At 42.1% G+C, this 24,381-nt stretch overlaps 1 protein-coding gene across 2 annotated transcripts in view; it reads left to right on the top strand.

Moving 5' to 3' along the window:
- exoc6b (exocyst complex component 6B) overlaps positions 1 to 24,381 on the top strand; it is a 125,364-nt gene that overhangs the window by 8,403 nt on the left and 92,580 nt on the right. For both annotated transcript variants that reach the window (XM_040007141.1, XM_040007142.1), the window contains exons 2-7: positions 11,091 to 11,256; positions 11,353 to 11,400; positions 11,496 to 11,586; positions 12,328 to 12,373; positions 13,118 to 13,322; positions 23,848 to 24,021. In XM_040007141.1, coding sequence (XP_039863075.1) covers positions 11,091 to 11,256; positions 11,353 to 11,400; positions 11,496 to 11,586; positions 12,328 to 12,373; positions 13,118 to 13,322; positions 23,848 to 24,021 — 730 coding nt within the window. The remainder of the gene's footprint in view (positions 1 to 11,090; positions 11,257 to 11,352; positions 11,401 to 11,495; positions 11,587 to 12,327; positions 12,374 to 13,117; positions 13,323 to 23,847; positions 24,022 to 24,381) is intronic.

Raw genomic sequence — 24,381 nt, 5'->3', positions numbered from 1 at the left:
AGTTCTCATTTATTATTTTACTAAAATAAAAGTTCTTTGCATTTTTGTTTTATTTTAAACATTTAGGAAAACTGTTTAAGTCAAACCTCATGTTAACCTTGTATACATAAAAAATAAATGTTTGCCAGTCTGTTCCTCACAAAGAGGAACACAGCTTATTAATTTAACACAATGCCAGCAGATACTGTAAGCCATCTGTGTCAGATTATCACTGGACAAAGCCCTGATGATATTTAAGTCTGTCCATGGGAGGACGAGCATCTGATATTCACACTGTTGTTTATTGTCACAAAGTAGGTTTAGTGTTTACTAACATAATTAATCTGAGATCATCTGAGATGGTTGAGCAGAAGGCCATGGTCACTTAAGATGGAATGACTCTTTCATGGTGTCAGAAGTCAGATTAAGATGGTCGTCTTTTGGCCATGTGTGCTCTAGAGAGGGTCACAGCTAGCTGCTGCAGCTGCAGCAACCGAGCTTTCGAAATATGAGGAACACCAGTTAATCTACTGCAGATGGGGAAACGAGAAAAAAGAAGGAAAAATGAGTCACCAAACGTACCCTGGGCCAGTGTTAGTATACCTGGGCAGCCCGCCCAAATAAAAGCTGTGTGTGGAAAAGAGGCACTGAACACTATTGTGTGGCTTGTAGTTCATACTGGGAAGGAGTGAAAGCTCTCTGGAGGAGACGTTCTTGGTCATCTGTTTGTTTTCTGTGTCCTCACTAACGTCTTCCACTGAAAACTAACACACTCTGACAAAGTCTCCGTCTCAAGGGTTCAACTAGTCAGAGAAGAGTGGGAGGAACCCACCACAAGCTTGTTAGATCATGTACACACCGATCCACACACACCCTGCTGAGTCATCATTCTGCACTTGAAACACACACACACACACAATCAGGGGTTTGCTGCACGTCTTAAGTGGGTTAAGATCCTATTTAGCTAGCTGTCGAGCAGTCAGCAAACTCCTCTCCAAAGATCCTTGGATAGAAGACAGACACACACACACACACACACACACACACACACACACACACACACACACACACACACACACACACACACACACACACACAGAGCAGCTGTTCACAATGATGTCATAACTGAGAGCAGCTTTGTTGAACTTCTACCAAACTTTTACGCTTTGGGAACCACAGCTTCCCTTACCCCCGTCTTTATTGTGAGCTTGTTTTCACTCTGCGTACGCCTCTTATAATTTGCATCTATATGAGCAGCCCTCATCTCTTCATACTGTAATGGGTAATGGTTTCTCTGATGCAGCAGAAAATGCATATTAACCTGCATGTGATATGTTACAGTATTTTTAACATTATAGGATTAATTTAATTGTCAATTTCCACTTACAATGGCTCAACGTAACATTTTTACTTCACTGAGCTCCCTAAGCCAATAGATCGCCCTATAGCTTAATTTAGAAGAATGTAGACTAATGTATGAGTTGATTTGTATTTAAAAACTATTAGTAAGTCATTTAATAACTGAATAACTAAATGTGGTGTGCTGTAGGGCTGGGCCATATTATACCGTTCACGGTAATACCGGTATAATGTTAGGCAACGATAGGAAAATGAAATATCGCGATAGAATATGAGTAAAACGCGCATGCGCAGTGCCTTTGTTTTCATATGCACATGGCCGATTGTTGAGTGAAACAGATGAACCAGAATTGGTTTGTAAAAGTGGTGCAACTTCAGTGATGTGGAACTGGTTTGGTGTTTGTCCGTCAGATACACGACAAAGCACTTTTTATTTTGCAGAACATGCAAGCGGCCGTCGTTATTGTCGTATTTGTCGGACTAAGATGCTCTTAAATCTGGGAGTAATCTGGGTCCTAAACTCCGTCCTCTTCAGGTCAAACGAACACTGCAGCATCACTGAGAGTTAAAAACTGTCTAAACTCTTTCATCTTTAATAAAAACGATCAGCATTGCTGCTTTACCAGGTGAAACTATGAAGTTTAACTTCCAGGCATCCATGAAAACAAAATTTACTACATTTAACGGAGTTAGAAGTTAGCAGGAAGCTAGCGGAAGTTAGCTCGCTAGTTTCGCTAGTTACCTAAGCATGATATAGCATGTTCTGACAGAGAGATTTCTGAAAAAATTCAAACGTACTGCTCTGCTGTCACTTCCAACATAAATGAAGATAGGAAACTAAACAGCAGTGACGTTTGTAGGGTTACTGAAGTTGGGCTAGCTGGTATATAATGATGTGCTACGTGATCGCTAGCGACACAGCTATGTTAGCATAACATAAACAGTGAAGCTGGAGGACGAACACTAACACTTTTCCACTTATAAAAGGTAACGTTAAAGTTCCTGATAGTTAGAGACAAATGCAGGCAGGATGCTGTAAACGGACCAAACTTCAGTCAGGAGAACAACTGAGATAATCCATCCACAATACAAGGTTAGTCATTAATATACTGCAACAACATGGGAATAGAGCAGCTGCCAGAGAATTCAACATTAATGAATCAATGGTACAGAAGTGGAGGAAGCAAGAAGAATGAGTTTAATAAAGTTTGATTTATCTGACTGCTTTGTTTCGCTTAATGTGCCTTATAATCCCGTGCACCTTATGGTCCGAAAAATACGTACTGCACACTGCAGTTTAATGTTGCAAAGCACCTCTTTTTAACTTCAGTGGATATTATACATGGTTATGCTCAGGATATGTCAGCCCATTTCTACTGGAAATGCCTTTTGGTTAAACTTTCAGCAAGGAATTTGCATTTGCACTGTTACATTTTTATAAAGCTTTAATGTACATTAAAACAAAGCTTCTTGTTTAAGTGAAAATAAATGGAAGGTTGTCTTTTTGCGCTAGTAATGTTGTGGAGTTGTATTTTGTCCCGCATCAATTATATCGTCGGTTATATCGTTATCGCAAATTTTCAAATATATATCGTGATAAATATTTTTGGCCATATCGCCCTGCTCTAGTGTGCTGTTTTGCCTTCATGCTGACGACACCTTCATTCTGCAGGTAGTGCTGTTAGAAAGAGAGAGAGCCCATGTCGCAGCAAAGGTTACAAGAAATCTCAATTGTTTTTTTTTTTTAAACAGCTGGCATTTTATCTGCATACAGTGCAGTGAGTTTTCACAGGACTCTGTGCAGGCAGGCATTAATTTATGCACAGCTCTCATAAGTTCCCATCACAGCATTTCACTCCTTCACCTTGATTCTTCTTTTTCAGCCGTTCTCATGTAGATTTGCTGCTGTGCTTGGGGGTCATTGTACTGTTGCAGGAACAACAAACAGCCTCACATTTGACCCTAGGATACTTTGTTAGACAGAGGAGTTCATGGTCAGCTCAGTAACTACTCAGACTGTTCAGGTCCTGTGGCTGCAGAACAAGGCCAAATCAACACCCCTCCACCACTGTGCTTGACAGCTGGTATGAGCTATTTGTTCTTAGCTCTTGGGTTTGTTGCAGTCTCTCTGAGCATTGCACAGTCTGGCCTTTGGCTGAATTTCCAATGAAATCCACTCCTGAGAAGACTGCGGTGTTGTTAACACAGCTGAATGCTCCAAACCAGTAAACTACCAAAACTTCAGCCTTTAAAGAGGTGCTTACACTTTCATCAGTTAATCAAGTACATCTGATTAGCACCCTCTTAGTTCCTGTAACAGCAGCAAACATGGACTCCGTTTATGCATAGAAACCTGTGAAATGTTTTTCACATGAATGCACAGACAGCTGATTTATTTATTTATTTATTTTTAAATGGCCTCCTAATTTATGTGGTGGTGTTGCTGAGTAAAACTGTCCACACGGGCGGTAAAAGCACGTCTGTTGTTTTTAATGTGAAAAGAGCTGTGCTGCTCATTATTGAGGGTCCATTACAGCCAGTGTGTTTGGGAAACACGGTCAGTGGCCAAAACGTGTGTGTGTGTGTGTGTGTGTGTGTGAGAGAGAGCAGTCACACCATAGATTATATTGAATCCTTGCTTCTAATCACTACATTGCTTTGTAGTGAAACATCACTAACAGACCTGCGGAAGCCTCAAGACTAGCTCTGACCCTTCATGCACTGAAATGAATTACATCAGAGCATTTATGGATATCTGTCACAGATAAAGGAAGCGGCGTAACAGAGATGGAGCCTGGCCATCGCAAGATCTTAACGTCATGTCATCACAAATACATGAAAATACTGAAGATATCAGGATGCACAGTAATGTGGACACATACACTCAAGCCCCGAACGATTTAGAGGGAAGTGTTAGACGTGCTGCGCTCTATCAGATTACACCGAAAAATGAAGTAGTACTTGTTTCCTCCATCACAGGTTATGGTGGTAGTGTCGTTTTGAGCTGTTAACTGTGATGGTCAGAGTAGATTAAAAAAGGATCACTTAAATTGTCCTATGAGAACTATGTAATGTAAAAGTAGCCAGTATTTGAATATTTTAAGTGGTTTTAGAAGCTTATCATGTTGGAAGTGTCCAGTTTTCCTTTTCTGAAGGGATCTAAAGAGGTGAAAATCAAATATTTCTACACAAAGAAATACAGAGAAAATGAACTTTTATTGTTGATGTTGATGAACCGGTGACTTCGGCGGTTTATCATTGCCAATATTGGAACTTTTATTGTGCATTTTTGAGCTGACAAGGAGCAAAACTAAGCAGCATGTCCTCTCCCCTTGCTCAATAGCAGACACCACCAGGCACTGAGTGAGTGAGAGACTCTTACCAGGCACTGCAGATGTGCTAACATGCTAATCTTAGTTTGTACACACAGGAAACCAGCCATTGTTTGGAGAATTCACCATAACATGAAGTGAAAACTTTCCACTATTGCCACCAAAAAAAGGGCACATGCTGCTGTGGCTTGTGTTATAGTTCTTGTGAATTGCCTCCCCCCAAAGCACTGAGGAAAAACAAATATGTGAGTTATAGAGATGAAAGACCGAAGGGATTTTCCTCATCCCCAAGGTAGAAAAACTAGGAGTGGACCAATGTCCTCCCTTCCGACTGCATCTACCCTCAGCAGTCTGTTTATTTATCACTGCCCTTGTTTGTACTTTGTTTTCTGCTCTGGTTTCATTAGCAGGCAGCAGTTTGCCTAAGTGTTTGCCAAAGGCAGGGCTTTATTATGTTTGTATGAGTGCATCTAAAGAAAGCAGTTAGTGACATCAGACCCTGCTGTACATGCTGGGCATTTCCTGGTCTGCAGGAGGAAGGAGGGGGATTGTTAGCTGTACACAGGTGTGTGTGTGTGTGTGTGTGTCTGTGTTTGCTGCTTCAGGAAGGGGAAAAAACACAGGAAGTGCTGTGTTCATTATTACACAGAAATAACATGAGATTTTTCTACATCTGTCCTCTTGAGGTCGGGCGAATGGAGGCGTGCTTCATTTTAAATCTATGAATCCAGTTTTATGGTTTTGTGTGGTTTGTTGCAGGCTGTAGTTAGATTGTATAAAATGTAAGCTAGACATGTACTGACTGACCTACAGGAAGAAAAGGCACGCATTTGCTGCTTCCCTGGCAGTAATCTGAGTATTTATTTATTTTGGCTCAAACTCATTGAAATATCTGCCAAAAATCTGTATTAACAGTTGCCCCAAGGATGGATAGAGGAAGTCTTTCATACCTTATGCATTAACTTTTTATAATATAATACTGCACAACAGATCGGAATCATCTGCTCTTTTCATTTTAACATTTATACCGTATTTTCACGACCATAAGACGCACCCTACTAAAAGGTGCAGTCTCAGTTATGTGTGCCATTACTGTATTTGACACACACACAAGGTGCACCTGATTATAGGGCGCGGGTTTTATATACAATCTACGCCCACACTTCCCCCTTTAACGTTCTCATGGTGTCCTCTACTACGTCCGCCTTACAACAACAACAACAACAACACACACAAGCATACAAGTGTGCGTATTTAAAAATAGAGCGGGAGCAAAACTGAGTTTGGTTTTCACATTTATTTTACCACCATCATAATCGTAATCGTCATCAATCAAACCCACTGAAGTCCTCAGCCTCTGTTTCTGAATTGAACAGCTGCGCTAAATCTCCATCAAACATGCCAGGTTCACTTTCTTCACTGTCAGAGTCACTTTTCATTTTAACATTTATAGTTCCTTTTGTGTCTTTTGTAAAAATTCTCTTTTACTTCGTTGATTCTGAAATGGCTAAATTTCCATTCCTTCTCTTTTGTTGTTAGATCAATAAATTACTTTTTCTTATTTTTAATTGCATTGCAATTAACATAACAAATTTGTTAATGTCGTTTTTTGTTCAGTATAAGCATGTAAAATGAGGAAGATATTAAACTTATATATATCGTAACATTAATGATGAATTATAGATGGCAGCGATTTAATACCTAACGGGTTGCTTTATAAAGTGTCTCATGACATGATGATGCTCACTGAAACTTTGTGTTCTTATTATAGATGGACCGATCTGATCTTATGTATCGGTCTGACACTGACCTAAATTACTGGATCGGAAATCGTATACAGAAAAGCACCTCACAAAACTTCAGACATAGCATAACCCAGCTCATAACCTTAGCACGTCGGAGCAGTATGCATCACGTGATAGAGCGGCTGTGGCGTGCGAGACCTGTCGGCAGTCTGGTTGAGCATTTGGAGCCTCGCATAGTGCTTCCAAACCGGCTTTTAATCTCTGAGAAAGTTATCCTAGAGAAGTAAAGCAAGTGTGTAAGTTCATCTCTGAATGTTTGTGAAGCATTGCCATGTTAAGCTTCACAACCGATATATGTAGCGACTGCCTCTTCTCTCTCTCTCTCCGTCTCCTGCTGCTACTTCAATCATGAAACTGATCAATGATCAGCTGATCGGCTTTTCTGTCGCAAGTCCGTCTCTTTTGTTTGTTTATCGCCCACATTGCACCAGAAAGAGGAAACCAGCAGTTGAACAACAGCAGCACGTTTACGCTTGATAAGCTGTTGCTACAATTTATTTAATATTACCTTCTACACCAGGATCTTTTTCTACGTAGCTGACGGCTGGTAACTGTGCAGGGGCGGATCTAGCAAAGTTTTGTCAGGGGGCCAGGTAGGGCATTAACAAAAATTGCCCCCTCTTGACCATTAGAGAGGATGTAGATTTCATCCACTTATAAGACCTGAGAGCTATGGTCTGGGGTTTACATAAGTGGTCCACAGTTGTGCATGTGCTGTCAAAGAAAAACTGCGCACCAGATAAGAAGTTGTCCGCTAGAGTGGGATTTTCACGGCATATTGTGCACCACATCTCTGTGCGTTCATCATTTGTTGGAAGCCACCTCACCTCATGCAACCACTTTTCCGAGAATACGCGCTTCTTTTGTGGTTCGGACTCCTTTGGACACCAAAGTAATTGCTTAAAGGAGCTTCTTCGACATCTTCAAGAGTTCTAAACAAATGTCTGTCCTCCTCCAGAAAATCTTATGTACGCAAACGCACGTTGCAACTTCTTATCTGGTGCGCGTTTTTTATTTTTATTTTGACTTATGTACACCCCTGCCTATGGTCATCTTTTATTTACAGCCTGTGATTTAAACATCAGCATTGTCCCAGACTTTCAGGATAAGTACGTCATCATGTAAATCTTGCAAAAATTTTGTGTGGTTTTTCAGGATTTTCATGTTAAAGAAATGATCACAGCATGCAGCCCAACTCTTTGTCTTTGGAGCCTTCCATGCTGTGCGCCCTGCCTTTACAGGGGAAAACAAAGTGTGGATAAGACGTATTTTTCTTCATTAATCCTCCTGTGTCACTGCCAGCACCACTTTAGTTTGTAGTGAGCTGAAAGCAACATTTGAGCTGAACTGCTTTGACTGTAGGAAAACCCTGAGTAGTTACCGTTTAATAGCTGTGTGATCTTCAGTAATGAGTATAATCAGGGGCACAGTTACTGTGTCATTTTTCTAGAGTGAATATCCAAGCATGTTAAATGGAAAATATGCAGTTTGCACAGTGAAGCTGCAAAGTTTCCCAACAATCACACATGGGAATAAAATAGAAAACATGCAGTTATTAGTTTTGTTTTTGTTTGACCAGCAGTCCAAAGACAGAAGACATATATTCGGTGAGTACATTAAGCAAACTGCCCACATTAGTGTCGTTTTTTTAAACATGATTAAAAGATTTTATGCATATGAGGAGAATTTATCAGTAATTTGACTGTTTGAGCTAAAAATCACAGCACAGACTGCCCATAAGCCCTGGAGCAATGCGATGAACTGGAAGCTGCTATGGTCAAACCCAGCTGTGAATGATGGATTACAAGCGACCTCTACTGGACATTTAGAGGAGATGCAGTTGTTTTCTTTACTGTTCTTCTTTTAGAAGAAGCAGTAACCTGTGCACGGTTAATGCTTTGATTCTTTCCTGAATGCTGTCATAGCCGATAAAGGTTGGCAGGTTTAGGATTAATTAGTTTTCAGATCAAAAGAGACAGAGGGAAGAAATAGTGCACGCTTGAAGCTTTCAGGCTTAGTGAGCTAACTTCAGATTTAACTGTGGGTTCGACGTGTCATGAAGGTTATTCATTGGTTGGACCTGCTTTGGAGGAGGATTTGATAGGGGATATAAATGATCTGGTCGTTGATGTAAAAAAAATAGCATTGCTCATGGCAACAGGGCCTTTCCCTGATGAGCATCGGGGAGAAACAGATTCTTAAAAACACATTTAAGATAAATTTTAAGCCTCAATAAGGGATTCTCAAACAGGATGCTTGCTTCTTTTTGGATTTTATTTATTGCTGTTCATAAAGATAATCATTGTAAATGATTGTTAGTTAAAGTTCTTTATTAGGAGCAAAGTTCTACAAGAAAGATACGTTACTGAAAAAGTGCGTTGGCACTCTGTGGTAGTATTGTAGACGATGTTAAACTTAATCATCATCTCTGCCTCCTGACGACCTGTTTGCTGATTCGATTCAATTTTGCCTCAGACAGTCAGAAATATTATAATTCTAATCACTTATCAGTACTGATACATGTGAGACTTCATCAGCGGTGTGAGCATCACAGTAGATGCCTTTGTGTTAAAGTAACTGAGGATAAAACAGAAAAACACGAGATAAACAGGAGATTTTCCTGGCCTGACTTTTTATAGCAGATAACCTTAAAAATATTCTGCAATTTTGCATAATTTTAAAAAGTTTAAATTTCTTCAGTACTGAACAGCAGAACAGGCTTTCCTGTCAGAGGTCATTTGAGGTATATATTAAAAAAATAGACAGCGGCTGACAGCACTGTAAACAACGGTAGACTGGTGGGTAATAAGCGAATGAATAATGTGGAAAACAGAGATTTAAGACGGGAAACTGTTCTTGATGTACAGAGAGAGAGAGAGCTGTGCAGGAAGTGTGATTTTTATCAAAACGGCAAAAGTAAGAGGGAATTCATGATGATGTTATCAAATGTGAAGCGTAGTTTGCTGCTTCTTTTGCTGCTGGTTCAGTGAAGTTTGGTTGGAGAGAAACAAAACCTGCAGCTCAGAATGTAGCGCAAAAAAGACGTAAACACAGCGCCGACCCGACGCATCAGAATCAGTGAGCTGTTGGCTCTCAGCCCCGACGGCGTGTCCGTAGAGTGAGAAAGCCGAGAAAAAGAAAGCTGATTCTGATGCGTCTTCGTGTGGAATCCGTTTACCTGCTCTCTCATTTACTGTTTGGTGGTTGTTGAAGTTGTTTTGTGAGCTTTAACCTGAGATTCTGGCGTTTCTGGCAAAATACATATTTAAAAGTCGATTCAGGATTTAATGAAGTGATATCGCTTTATTCAAGCTACTCACCTCCCTCTATCCACCTGCACTTTCAAACGCACACACGAAGGACTACAGGAATATCTGGAACACGGCCAATCAGAGTTCCCGCCCCTGACTATCTCTGATTGGTTTAGACCACGATAGGGGTGTAATGTTGTTGACCACACAAAGACTCGAACAGCTGCTGGTCACACCGGTGCGACCTAGGATTTTTTTTTTTTTAGTCGCACTCTAGAGCCCTGGTGTGTGTGTGCGTGTGTGTGTGCGTGTGTGTGTGTGTGTGGGTGTGTGTGTATAAAACCTCTTCCAGGTTTTATCAGGTTTGTGTTTCTTTGTAAAATCAGCTGCTCTGCTGCCAGCACTGCGCTGTGTAGGTGAGCGCCCTCATGGCGAGTCTGATAAACACTAGGATGATGTGTTTAGTTGATCTCCAACATCGTGTGACCTGAGCACCTGATTTCTTGGGATCAGTGAAGCCACAAAAAATGTATGAATGACAGTATTGCAAAACATAAAGAATCAGGTAAATTAATTATTTAAATTAATTGAAAATAATACCAAAAATACATTTAGAGATAAATAAATTCAGCTAAAATGTGAATTTATATTTAATTCTATGTAACTCCATCTGTATTAGTAGACTTTCCCTTACTATTGACTATCCCATTTCATTTTCCGTTATAGGCAAACTTTAAATCATTTAATACTTTATTATTAATTCTTTTAATACAATATCAATGTGTCATCATCAACTGATGAGCCACAGACGCTGTAGGAAAGGGTTGTTGAAGCTAGGTTAAGAAGAAAGGTGAGTTGTTGATGGAGAAGTGCAGAGCAGATCAGAAGGAGCTTCACTGTGAGGGTGGTGCAGGATATGCTTGAGACAATACAGTGGTGTGTTACATGGGTTTAAGGTGGGGGTACAATTACATCAGGGATCAGCTCTCAGCTCCTCCTTGTTTGCAGTGATGATGAAAAGTCTGACAGATGAGGTCAGGCAGGAGTCTCTGTGGAGAGAGGTGGAGCTATGCTTTGGATAGAAGATTCATGACTGTAGTGAAGGAGGACATGCAGAGGGTTAGTGTGACAGGAGGATGGTGGGGATAGGGTGAGATGGAGGCAGACGATCTGCTGTGGTGACTCCTTCAGGGAGCAGGTTAAATCGGGAGGATTATTAAAAAAAACAAAAGGTTTTGTGTCACTGTTGGTCCTAAATAAAAGTACTATTAGAATTTAAAATGACTTAAATGACTTTAAAAATAAATAAACAGAATATTTTTTACCAGCAGTCTTCTCTTTCTTTTCTTCTTGTTCGTCCTCAGGTCGGTGTACGATGGTCAGGAGCATGGCCTGTTCATGGAGAAGCTGGATGCTCGGATCAGGAACCATGACCGAGAGATCGAGAAGATGTGCAACCATCACTTCCAGGGGTTCGTGGACTCCATCACAGAGCTGCTGAAAGTGCGAGGAGAGGCGCAGAAGTTGAAGGTAAGGCGTGCCGGTGAGGTCTGCGTCACAGGTACGATGGCGAGCACTTGACTGTAAAGCATCTGAATTAATGTCTTCCTCCTTTGTGTCTCTCAGAGTCAGGTGACTGAGACTAACGGGCATCTTCAGGAAAATGGCAAAGAGGTAAAAGCTCACAGGTTCACACAGAGAAGTCCTGCAGGCTTCTGCTTACGTCCTCACTGATGTTGCTCTCGTCACCTCTTCCTCGTGCTATTTAGCTCACCACCTCCATGGAGGAGCTCAGACAGTGTCGGGTGCAACAGAGAAACATCGCCACCACGATAGACAAACTGACGCACTGTCTACCAGGTAACACCCAAACACTCAGTGTGAATGCCCCTTTATTGTATCTGCTCTGTTTATTATTGTTTTAGAAGATTAATCATCGTTTTGAGGCAGTAAACATGCTTGAAATTTCTGCACATACATTAGGTTGGGTGAAATTGTGTGGGTTTCCTAGGTCTCACCCAAAACGAGGGGAGCAAATGGCTTTGCAGCCCCAGCTACAAATGACAAAAGATGAGCTCCCCTGCTTTGGTTTCACGTGCACATGAGGTTTGGTTTAACACAGGAGTCGTGCCCTGAGCACAACAGGAAGTTTTGTTCTAGTGTTTTCAAGTTTCTCCCATATGCACATATACAAACGCACATATACTGGCAGCGTGTGGTGATAATGATGTCACATCTGCCGGCACCGCAGCAGAGTTGTAACCCCAAGTGCACGATTGTGTCAGTTTTTGCTGCCATTTTAATGGAGCTCAGAGATACACAGTTGAAATGTAGAGGGAGGTAAGCAACTGTTTGAAAGCTCTTTTTGGAAAAATAAAAACCACTCTGCAAAGTCTTTACTTCCAGTTATGACTTCATCGTTATTGGCGCTGATGTGGCCTTACTGTCGGAGTTGTGAAACCTATTTTTCAGGAGTGAATGTAAGGATGATGCTACATTTGAATGGATGCAATCAATTTCCTGAGATTTCCTTCCCGGGGTGATTGAGCATGAGTTTCCTTTCTCGGACTAATTACTGTTTTTTTCCTTCTTTCCTTCCAGTTCTTGAGATGTACAGCAGACTTCAGGAGCAGATGAGGGCCAAACGGTAATCATCGAGTCTTTTTCTTTGTTGACGTGAATATATTTTCTAAAGGTGTCGTGCTGTTCTCATTCCAAGTGTGGGGAACACTGCTGTTTGGTCAGAGCTACTACTGTATGGTACATACCTGTATAACTTCACATCCTTCTTGGATCATGTAGATGTTTGCTCGCTGGCAGCCACAAGATGGAGCCAGAGCACTTCCTTGAGCAGCTGAGACAATTTCTCTGCTTCTTTCTTCCCCTTCTCTGTCCTCGGGCTGCCTCTAGATAGGAGTCTTGGCTGGTCATAAATTTGTCATTTTGTTTGTGTATTTTTCCCCGTCTCCCTGTCCCGCGTCTGCTGGGCTCTCAGAGAGCAGGAGGAGGTCAGCCAAAAGCAAACGCTCCTCGAGAGGGAGAGCCTGTGTTTGAACGATGCAGTGGAGTGAAGTGGGCTGAAGTGTCTGGGGGATTTCTGTGCTGCCAAATCTCCGTGAGGTGTATCGGAGTGTGTTTATTTCTCTGTGTGTGCAAACACTCCTAGGTTGTTGGGTGTTTTTTGGTCATGCATCTGTGTGTCTGTCAGTTTTGCAAGTGGAAATTAACATGTTCAAAACGAAACCAGATTAGCTGCGTTCAGGCGTGAAAGCTGAAAAAAACAACGTTTGGCTTGAGACGAGTCAGACTTCATCCTGAACTTTCAAACCAGCTCACTGAGTGATTGAACAAACAAGCTGACTGCACTTTTCCAAATGCTTTGTCTCTGTAGGTACTACCCCGCGCTGCGAACGTTAGAACAGCTGGAACAGACGTGTCTTCCCAAAGCGGGTCAGTACCGGTTCTGCTCCATCATGGCTGAAAACATCCCCAAACTGAGGATACAGATCCGCGACACGGCCATGTCACAGCTGAGAGACTTCCTGGAGAGCATTCGGAAACACTCGGATAAGATAGGCCAGACCGCCATGAAACAGGTACACAAGCACCCAGAAACACTCTGGGCTGAGAAAGTTCAGCTGAGATGCTCTCATTCACAGGAGATGACAGATTTACTAAATGTGGCTCTGTGTGTTTATTCTTGCACTGTGTTAGAGTAGCTTTGCGTGATTTACAGTTCAAAGCAATCCTCATTTATCTCGTTCTGGGCCTCGGTGCAGATCCTCAGCTCTGTTTCTCTTTTCCAACTTCATTCTGATTGGCTGCCCCTCCCAAACAAAAGATTTAAACTACAGGTGGGTGTGGCCTTTTGACTGAGAGGACCATATTAGGGATACGTCTACTTATACAGAGAGAAGAGCAGAAAACTGTATTACAGCAGCCAAACAGCCACAAACTAGATGTGTTTTGTTAGTGGGTTCTGAACTGTGCCAGAAACCTTCACTCTGCTGTGATGGTAGCGCCCTGTGGGTTGTGATGGATTGACCCTTTCTTGGAGTTTTTATCATTATTAAACTGATGGAACAGTCAAGATTCACACAGATAAATGTTGTAAAGGTGAGTACAGGAGCTGTGTGTGTTCTTGGACTACCCCTGGAATGAGTGAAACAGGGGTAATACATCTGCCTATATTCATCATATTTTAGAGATCTGCTTCCGTTTTCGAGTTACATAATATAAAAGGTGACACTTTCAACAATTGTGTTCAGAGGTTAGGGTTTGTATCAGGTGTGTTTTTGAGGACCATTTTTAAACCTTAACTTAATCTTCTGGCTTTATCTGGTGCTCAGGAGATATTGGAGCTAACAACAGAGCACAGCAATGTGCCACAAGTGGACAGAACTCTGCTTTTCAAGATCTTTTTGGCAAAGTGAGGACATTCAGCCTGTCTTCACCTTGAAATAGGCTTTCAATGTCAAGACCTGTTTGATGGTTAAGGCTCAGTTTTTAGGTTATAAATCATTTACGTAGTCAAACAGAGCAAACTTGGGTAGCAAAAGTTTCACATGGTGCAAACAGCTAGAAATTTGAATAAAATGTGGTTTAGGCCTTTACCCACAGGGTATATTGTGAAGAAATAACACGAGTTTTTCTAGATGTGAACTTGTTACATACACACTGATCACGTTTAAGGAGGCACAGAAAGGATTTCAGAGAGCCGATTGACCCGGAGCAGCATCTAGCTGTGTATCTGAGGTAAAATAGTATTTTCACATCGTCGTACATTCAGCACTGCATGCTATGAATGCAGCTGTTGCCAAATGCACTGATCTGATTGGTCAGATCCTTTTATTCACACGTGAAAATCAGAAAAAATCTAACTTGATGGGAAAAAACTATATTTATCCTGTGACAGTATGCGGTCGGTGTGAGCGGCTGCATTAAGGGTAGGGAAGTCCAAAAATATGAATGTTCTTAACATTTCACAGATTTTACGCGTCTGGTGTGTAACGTCGTTTGGTGTCTTTGATGAAGACTGTATGTTACTGCCTGTCTAACTGACTTCATCCTACAACTGATTTTTGTTGTTCATCTTTTCTGTCTGATAATTGGAAGCAGCCTCTGTGCGTGCGCGTGTTGCTCTGTGGTTCCACTGCCAGTAAGCAAGTACGTTGGCTTGTCAAGGAACATGCACGCACACATGCACGCACGCACACATGCACGCACGCACACATGCACGCACGCACACATGCACGCACAAAGATGTGTGTGCAGCTTTTCTCCACTTACCTCATTGTTTTGTTTTTTTTCTTCAAGGCTAAGGAAGTTATACATGTCTGTGTGTTTTATGTTCTCTTGCGGTATCCGTAGCTCAGAGTGAAGGCCTCCTTGTTTATTTGCGGGCTTCCAATATTTGGGGAATGTTGTTCCATGGAAGTGCAGGATGAAGGGATGGGAATGATGAAGGAGTGGTTCACGACAGACGTACGAGTGGACGGAGGCTCAGAGTAAAGCACGCTGCACATTTGCTTCTGTTTTACATTCTAATAATTACTTCCCTCATTAGTGCTGGTGCTTTGGGACATTCAGCAGTGGTGCACCGCTCTTCTGCCGGCCCATCCAAAGCAGCAGCCGTTCAATCAACCTGCAACTTAAATACAGATACCCACAGATGTATTTCAATTCAACAGTAAATGTAATATTATATAGTAAATCTAAGTTCTCTACGATCTCAAAGATAAATGCCATTTTTACCGAAGATCAGTCAATGGCACCCAGCTTCTGGTTTTCTGCTGGTTACTTGGGTCCAGAGTAGACCCAGGACACGCTGGATGGATTACATCCCTTGGCTTGGCTCAGCTGGGTTGGGAATGATTTGCTGAATAGTTAAAGCATCTCTGGGTCTTGTTCAGGAGTGAGGAGAGTAAGGTGCAGTGTTTGCTTTATCGGCCAGTTGTGGTGAAGCGAGAGCTGAAATTCAAAGCGAAGCTGCAGATTAACCTGTCATCTACGTTTTATGGCCTCGACCTGTGGCTAGTGTCCAAAAGAATCAGACTGTGAATACCAGTGAGCTTTATGAATTGATGCCATAGGTGAGTCTACTGAATGGACGAGTGGTAGCACAGGGGGCAGTCAGTATGTTAAGAAGGGAAGAAGCCTCTTGGATGAGAAGAACAGCAGATGAAGCTGAAATCATTTTTTCACAACAATCACTAGAAGAATAAAGTTGTGTTATAAAAGTATTTGACTTTAAATTACTTGAGAAGGTTCATGCACTCAGGCAGGCTATATTTGCTTCTTATTGGGAAGAAAAAAAAGATTCAGAGAGTTTGTTAAACATTTCCTACAGGGGAGAAGCTATCAGATGTTCAAATTGTTTTGCAGACACCTTACTGTGCATGTATTAGGTGGTAGTTTGAAGCCCCTTGGGGGGGAAAGTTAACATACATTGTTTAGTTTTTTTGTCCTCTAGATGTCACTAGAGGATCTCGCTTCATAATCTTGCTGCTTCTGGTTGGCAGTTAGTTTTAAAGGTTACCATCTAGAAAAAAACAACAACAAACACCCAGAGCAGGTCACAGGGGTCAGTGCATGGTCTGAGGATTTCCAAACTATTTGAACTTCACTTGAGTTTTCAGAGTGACCTTTTAGACAGCTGCCATCGCTGTGGAAAGATGTTGCTGTTGATCCAGCACTTCACAAAGAACCTTTTATAGTAGTTTTCCTTCAATTTGTCACATCTTTGTGGGAGAAAGTATTTATTTTCTCTCTGAGGAAGGAGGTGATGGACATTAAATAGAAATTATGATCACGCACAAGCAGTCCCCATTTATAACATCTGCACGCTAACAACCCTTCAGTGACCTTTGGGTGGGGGGTCCTTGGACCACAATTTGAGAGTCACTGGCGTAGAAAATCCACCTTCAGTCACTGAAGAAGCTAACCACTTACTCCCCTAACCACTAATTACAAGGAAGATTATGGAAACCCCAGCAGTCCAGCAGAACTGATACTGATACTGGGATTATGTTGTTGTATCAAATGTTTGGCTTAGAACACACACACACCCTCGGTCGTAACTGTGTGTGTGTGTTTGGGACTGAATGTGCACAAGCAAAGTAGACGTTCTTCCCTTCCTTCCCTTCCTTTCCTCCTCTGTCTCTCCTTCACTCTTTCTTCTTGTTCTGCTTCCATTTTTTCTGTCACTCCATCTCTTTCTCCCTCAGACAGTGTGTCTCTCTGCTGCGCTCTGTTCCAAATTAGCTCCAGCTCTCTACCCGGCCGTCGTTACAACTCCCTCAACCAAGGATGTGAAAATAAATAGATCTGGGGGGAAAGAAGAGGTGGAGGAGATTGAGGAGTGCAAATGGCTTACAATGGAGCTATTGTCTGCTGCCACATGCCCATGGAAGTGGAAGAAGAGGAAAGAAGAAGAAGAGGGAGGATCAAAGAAAAAAGTAGAAGATGGTTAAAGAAGAATGAAGTTGCGGGGGCTGGGGGGGTTTAGATGTATAGAAACAAGAAGAGGAAACTGGGGAATTATCGGGAGGGATTATGATGGATGAGGGGCAGGAAAAAAGATGTAGAAGTTAGTAGGAGGAGATGAAGAGGTAAGGGAGATATCTGAAAAAGAGTAGAAGAAGGATGCTGAGAGCCAAAAAAGACAACAGGAAGGTGACGAGAGAGTGAGGAAGATACCAAAAAATTGGTATTTCATTACAAAAAGCACGCCTTCAGTGAAGCCGTTTCACTGAAGCCTGGAGTTCTATAAATATAAGATGGGCCTTTTCAAGTTTTGAACCTGCGTATGCTGTCAAAACACACAGCTGGACTGAATGGACACTTATTCAGTCCAGTCGCTGTTTACACCAGAGATTGATTTAAATCTTGTAGAGTAGCTTTGCATGACTGACAATTCCAAATAATCCTTATATGTCCCTCCTCTCCCTCGCTGGAAGCCCTTGTAAAGAGAGGGTTTACACGGTGTATCCCTCTCAATCGCATGTCATACAAAATCAGGAGTGGGGAAAAATGAGTGCGTAGAGCAGTCTGAAATTTTGTCAAATGTGACAAAGGGTATGCGACAATTAAATATTTTTGCTGTGCTTTATGCTTTTACCTTCAAATAACTTCCAAAATCTCTGGGAGTGAGTTTAGGCTTTCAGTCCACCGTTTACCTCAACTGTCGAAGCGATACAAGTCAGCGAAGCTCGCTTTTGTCTGATGACAGTTTAGGGCAGCGGTCCCCAACCCCCGGGCCATGGACCGGTACTGGTCCATGAGTCGTTTGGTACCAGGTTACGAGAGGCTCAGGTGTGAAATTTATGGTTTTCGGGGTTTTTAATTGTTATTTTTTTTAATCGTTTTTATCGTTAACTGTGTTTCCCTGGGTCTTTGCCCGTGTGTTATGAATAAATATATATATTTTTTGGTACCAGTACTGGTTTTATTTTGTTGTATTTATCTGCAACACCTTAAAGGCTGGTCCGTGAAAATGTTGTCGGACAAACCGGTCTGTGGCGCAACAAAGGTTGGGGTCCCCTAGTTTAGGGTATCCTGAAGTTTTCTGTTGGCAAGCGCTGCTGCCAACCTCTGTTAGCCTCTGTTAGCCTCTGTTAGTTGCTGATAGCTAGCATTAGTGAAACTTATTTTGAAGTAGGTCTTGTTTACTTTGGACACCTGTTGAACAAACTTTCACAAGATGTGATAATGTAATCAAACTGTTTATTTGAGGTAAAGTGAAATATTTTATTTTTTAGGACATGAGGCTAACATTAGTTGACACAACTATAGCTTATAACTAGCTGCTGGTTTTATTTGATTTTTTTTTTTTTTTTTTTTAGCTAGTTTTTTTGTCAGTTGTGCGGAGATGGGGAGACATGAGGGTCACATGTTTAATCTGCTGATAAATAATGGCAGCATCGATAATATATTTGTGGCTGATCTTCAGCCATGTACATAAAACGTGATCAGGTGGAACAGCGATGTCCGTCTCGACCTGCTCCTACAGGATCAGTTGTTAATGGATTAATTCTAAGTTCATGAGAATGCATTAACTACACAATAATAAGTGTATATTTATAAGTAGAATATTCTTTATTTCTATTTATAAACTCTAAAACAGTAGTGACTGTGAGCTTAATATGAGCATCAGAACTATAACAGCATGTATATGACAGAAAATAAGTAAAGCATAACAGGTCCTTTGGAAAGAGAACCAAGGGAGTGGAATTAGCCAGAATCGTCTGCCTTTGTCATTCTCCCATGACTCCCCTGTCATTTGTCATGTCTCTCTTTCTGTCTTGCTGTCCCATCATACCCCTCCTCCTCAAAATCTCCATGTCTGTCTCTCGTCCTTTCTTTCCACCTCCTCATCTTTCCACCTCCCTGCCTCCCTTCTTCATTCTCTTGTTCCTCTTGTTTTTCTGTTTCTTGTGTTCGCTTTCAACAGAGGACGAGTCTGGAGCTTCTGCTGTGTATTCAGTAGGCGCACACACACTCGTACACACTAATGGGAAACAGATTGCCGGGCCTGTGAAGTGGAAGAAGATTGATTACCTGTATCTAGTTACTGAACACACACATGCGTGTGCGTGCAACGAGGGTGGCTGAGGGCGCACGCTGGGTCGGTGTATTGAACCATCACAAGGGGAACAAAAATAAACTGTTATGGGCTGCTGTGTCACCCAGTCTGGACCCTGTGTGTGTGTGTGTGGTGTCTGCCGAATAATGCACCACAGTTCACTGCCATCAGACACCATTATTTCTGGCTGGCCGACTGTCTGCCAAAAAGTGATCTATAGTAGGGATGCCCCAGTCAGGTTTTAGCTTCGATCCTTATCCGAGTCATTTGTTATGGAGTATTTTTCTGTACAGAGTACCAATTTGATTCTTGTATGTTATTTCGAGTACTATCAGGATTGTTTTTCCAATACTGAACAAAAGGCCAAATGAATACTAAAAAAAAAAAAGGAGTAGTAAAACGTTATCATAGCGTCAACTTTTCCTGCTCATCTTTGCTCAATTTTTCCTTTTAACTCTGACCTTTTGATACTCATTCTCTCTAGACTTAATTCGATGGGTACATTTTGTGAAGTTTGAGGTTGGATTTTCAGACTCTCCTGTGCGGCAAGCCTGCCAGCTTTTCTTCACCAAAACCAAATAAAAATAAACAAGTTTAATGTGGTTTTAGTGGGGTTTGGAGGTCCTTTTGAATAGATTTGTATTAGTTTTTTCATAATTTCAGTAGCCTTTAAAACAATTTAGTTCAATATTGAAATCATGTCCCCTGTGAGCACAGCTCTCGGTGACTGTGGGGAGGAAGAACTTGCCCTGCAACGGGGGGCAAACCTCCAATTGAACCTGGCTCAGGGAGGGGCAGTGATCTGCCGTGACCTGTTGAAAGGGGAGGGGTTAGAGAAGAAACTGTTACTGAAAGCCTGTAGAGATGTTTTGTATGATGTCCTACACATATATCTGGTAGAAATAGAGAAATCTTTAAAAAGCTCTGAATGAGCTTTTTAAAGATTTCTTGGATCCCACAAACACATTTTTCAAAGGATAACGAGCAATCTTGGAAACAATTTTACATTTATTGTTAACAGCATTACTTTTGCATTTTCAGTGATAGATACGACCATGTTTTCCAAACATGCTCCGTCACTTTGGTTACATTTTTTGTGGGAGAAATCAATGTAGATTTTACACACATGTCCCTCGGCCCACCCCCACAACAAACAACCCGTTGAAACCACTTGTCACCAAACGCGTCACAGCATCTTTGCTCTTTCACTTACAGTGTTTCTCAGTTTGCCCACTTGTGTTGCAAATACACTCAGAGACATCGAGTCACCTCAGCCACATATTTAAGTCAGGACTCCCCTCCTTTCGTTTCCACAGAGTAATTTCCGATCATTTAAAAAGTATTTAAAGTGATTTTACTTTAAACCATTATAGTGTGGCTGATTCCAAATGCTGTGCTGCCTTCCTTTTGTACAGTTTTTATTTTTTTCTCACTCCATCATGTATTCCAAACCTGTCTTCCTCCTCACCACCTTTCCCATTTCTCTTTCCTTTTCTTCCCAACTCCTACTGTTCGTTTTCCATCTGCTCCACTCCCCATGCCTCCCATGTTTCCCTCCTGTAACTGCGTCCCAGTTTCTCATGGCTTTTTTGCGCCGCAGATGACGCACATTCCCACACTTGTGCTTCAAGCGCTGTACCGAATTCCGTCCCCAAAGAAAAAAACACAACAAAAGACAGGGGTTAAAAAGGCTTCCCGGTTAAGAGTGAATGGTCGGGTGAGTGTGTATACAGTAATGTTAGCGGGCATGGATGCACCTGCTGAAGAATTCCGGAGCCCAACTCGACCGCCGCGCCGAGTTACTTTGACGCAGGTGCTGACGTCGCTGAAAACCTCTTCTCTTTTCTCCGCCATTCACAGGTTGCTGTCTTTTGTGGTCGAGCTATGTTAAGTTGTACATTTCTGAGTATTTGAACAATTACAAAGAAATGACTCGCAGACGCAACAGGACTCTTCACTCTGCGGTTCTCGCCATCTTGAGTTTCTCATCCTGTTGTTCTTTCAGCATTTTGATTTAATTCGATGTAAAGTAATTAGAGAAAACACTCAGAGCTCGGCACATTCCTCAGCGTTAGGCCTAAGCTGCTCCTGCAGCCGAACGACACTTTCCTGATTTAGTTTGTTCTTATTGTCCTCCATGACTCACTTGTCTTCTGTGGGTGTGTGTGTGCGTGTTTGTGTTTGGACATTAGATCAAAGATGGCATTGTGTTCATACACAAGCATCTCTGATATTGTGCTCTTCTGGGTTTGTGCCTATCTGCCCTCGTGTCCGGAACAGTTTTTCTCATTAACCTCGCATTAACAGCCCAAAACGAAGCATTTTGATGTGTATGACGTCTTTATTGACGTTCCATTCGACACATTTAAGCGCACAAAGCAGCCTACGTGTTGGCGCCAGTGATCAAGGAAGGTGTTTGCATAGGTTTTTCAAAAGTAGCCCGATGCGGATTTGGGTGTGGATGGAAAGGCATGCTGACCTCATTTCTGAGGGTTTTCCCACAGAAAAATGTTGGCGACCATGCTGCGCCCGAGGCCCGACTGGAGGAGGATTTCGAAGAAAGGCGAATGGTGGTCATGTTAAAGAGTTCAAAATGCACATCAGGCCCATGTAGAGATAAATGACTAAAGACTTCAGATCAGTTTTATTTGTATGTGGAAGTGCAAGATGATGATCTCCTACCAGCGAGGTCCTGACAAAGACTTGGCCACCTCTGGAGTGACCGCGGCTCTGTTTTCACTCTGTTATGGAGACCAGCTTCCATTAATTTCTAACTAAAACTTCCTGTTTTTTAGTATTTTTATTTTTAGAGCTCATCATCGAGCACTGCCGCACAGGGAGATGAATGTATCACTTCCCACAGTAATCCCCGAACAGCGATGTAGACGCAGGACACAATTAGCATCAGAAATTACATTACACATGGCATTGTTTGGTAGGGGAATCTTTCCAGGTAGACTTTTCCATTTCCTGCTCTGCTTTACCCCACCTTCTTTTTAAATGACCACGTTTTTGAGAAACTGAAATGACAGGATGAGTTGGACATTAACCAAATGCAGCTGTATATGCTGCACACGTGTGTGTTTGTGTTGCACTGACAAAAGAAGTGATGTGACCCTCACAGGACATTTTATTAGGTATAGTTTTTGAGTTGTGCGTTCAGAGCTGCCTTAATTCTTCGTGGCAGAGGTTCAAGGAGATGCTGGAAAGATTCCACGGAGATTTTGGTCCATACAGACGTGATAGCATCATGCTGCACATCCTTAATGTGAATCTCCTGTTCCACCACATTGCAAAGGTTCGCTGTTGAAGTGAGATCTGGTGACTGCGGAGCCATGTTGAATAGAGTGAACTCATTGTGATGTTCAAGAAACCAGTTTCTGAGCTTTGTGACGTGTGTGTAGGTCACAAAGCTAGACGCAGCTTCAAGGTTTGACGTGTGCTTTCAGAGATGCTCTTCTGTATTTGGTTGTCTTGAGAGCTTATTTGAGTTACTTTTGTGTTCCTCTCAGCGCAAAACAATCTGGCCATTCTCTTCCTGTTTCAACAAAGCATTTTTGCCGAGAGATCTGCCGACCACTGGGTATTTTCTATATCAGTTTTGTATCCCTTATTACCTGTAACAAGGAGGTTGGTTTTTTTGGTATTTTGTGCATGTATTTAAAGAGAACAAAGAAAATAAAATGAATACATGCAAAATGAAATACTGTTTCATTAGAAGTAAATACTGCTCAGAGAATGAGCCCTTCCTGTTTTATTTTTCGGACAGTTTTTGTCCTCCAAATTTTTTATTATTTTTTTTTTTTGGTAAGCTTGAGTTTAAGGAACAGCTGAATCGAAGGCGTTGTCGAGCAAAAGCACAGGTCAGACATGTAACCTGTCCCTGTCTGCACTTTTATGTCTCGAGCACTAATTTTACGTGCTTTGTTTTCATCGACTCCTCATCCTTCCTGTCCTTCCCTTCCTGGCCTGCTATTTTCCCTCCTGTGTATTCTTAGGCTGCTTTGGTAAATCACTTTTATTGGCCATTTCCAATGGGACGAGGAGTGGCTCAAAAGGTCTAAACCGGTGACCTCACAACACCGTCCACAATTTCTGACATTTTTCCCGAAATGTTTCTAAAACGAGGGGGGTACTGTGAGCAATAACCCGAGCATTTATTGCTCACATGCTGAGTTGGATTAATACCATTTCCCTGTTAGTGTCTGAAAGCAGTTTGTGTTTTTTGAATTTTTCCTGGGTTTGTTTTCTGCTCCGTCCCCTATAAAAGTTGTTGCACGTGAGGAGTCTTATTGCAGACAGAGTGTGAGTGTTATCAGACAACATCTGGTTTTGGTGTCAGAGCGTGAAAATCAAAGAGCTTCCATTGTTTTGCTCTGAAGTTGCGCCAGCGCCTAAATGCAAATTCTCGTCTGTCGGACTTAAAAGAGATTCTGAGAAATGTAGGAAGTAACTGAAATGAACCAAACAATGCAGGTTTAAAATAATCCGTTGACCCTCCGTGGAGTTCTCATCTGCTTTTCTGTTTTGTTCTCCAGGCCCAGCTACAGCGCTCACTGGACTGCTCCGTCTCGCCTCAGCCGAGGGTCCTACTCGGCCGGCGCGGCAGAAAGGTGGCGCCGGCGGGGATTCGGGCTGGAATGGGTGTCAACCCGCTGTCAGAACATGACACGGGAATTCTGGATGTGGAGGATGAAGAGGAGGAAGATGAAGTGAGAAAACTGCAAACACACACACACAAAATCAAGACAACACGCAGCCTCCAATTATCTGGCTTCACCTTATTTGATGAAACAAACATCTCTGTACTGATACGTTTGTACATCCAGTGCATCCCATTCATCTCAGATTGGTCCTTGGCAGAATCGTCTCTGATCTTGCCCCCATGGCGGGGTACATGAGTCGCCAGGGCAGCTCAGACTTGTGTCCAAGCGAGCTGACATTCATTTTTATAACCCCTTAAATAGTCAGATATTGTTGCCAGTCCTGACCGTGGGTTTCCCCTAAGATTGGCAGGCTGGACCAATTTCGTTTGAAGTCTGATTATCCTTCAGTGTGGCTCAGTTTTACTT

This window comes from Simochromis diagramma, unplaced genomic scaffold (assembly GCF_900408965.1).
Source record: "Simochromis diagramma unplaced genomic scaffold, fSimDia1.1 OVJJ01000531.1, whole genome shotgun sequence".
Taxonomy (NCBI): Eukaryota; Metazoa; Chordata; class Actinopteri; order Cichliformes; family Cichlidae; genus Simochromis; species Simochromis diagramma.
This window is presented reverse-complemented; position numbering and strand designations above follow the sequence as displayed.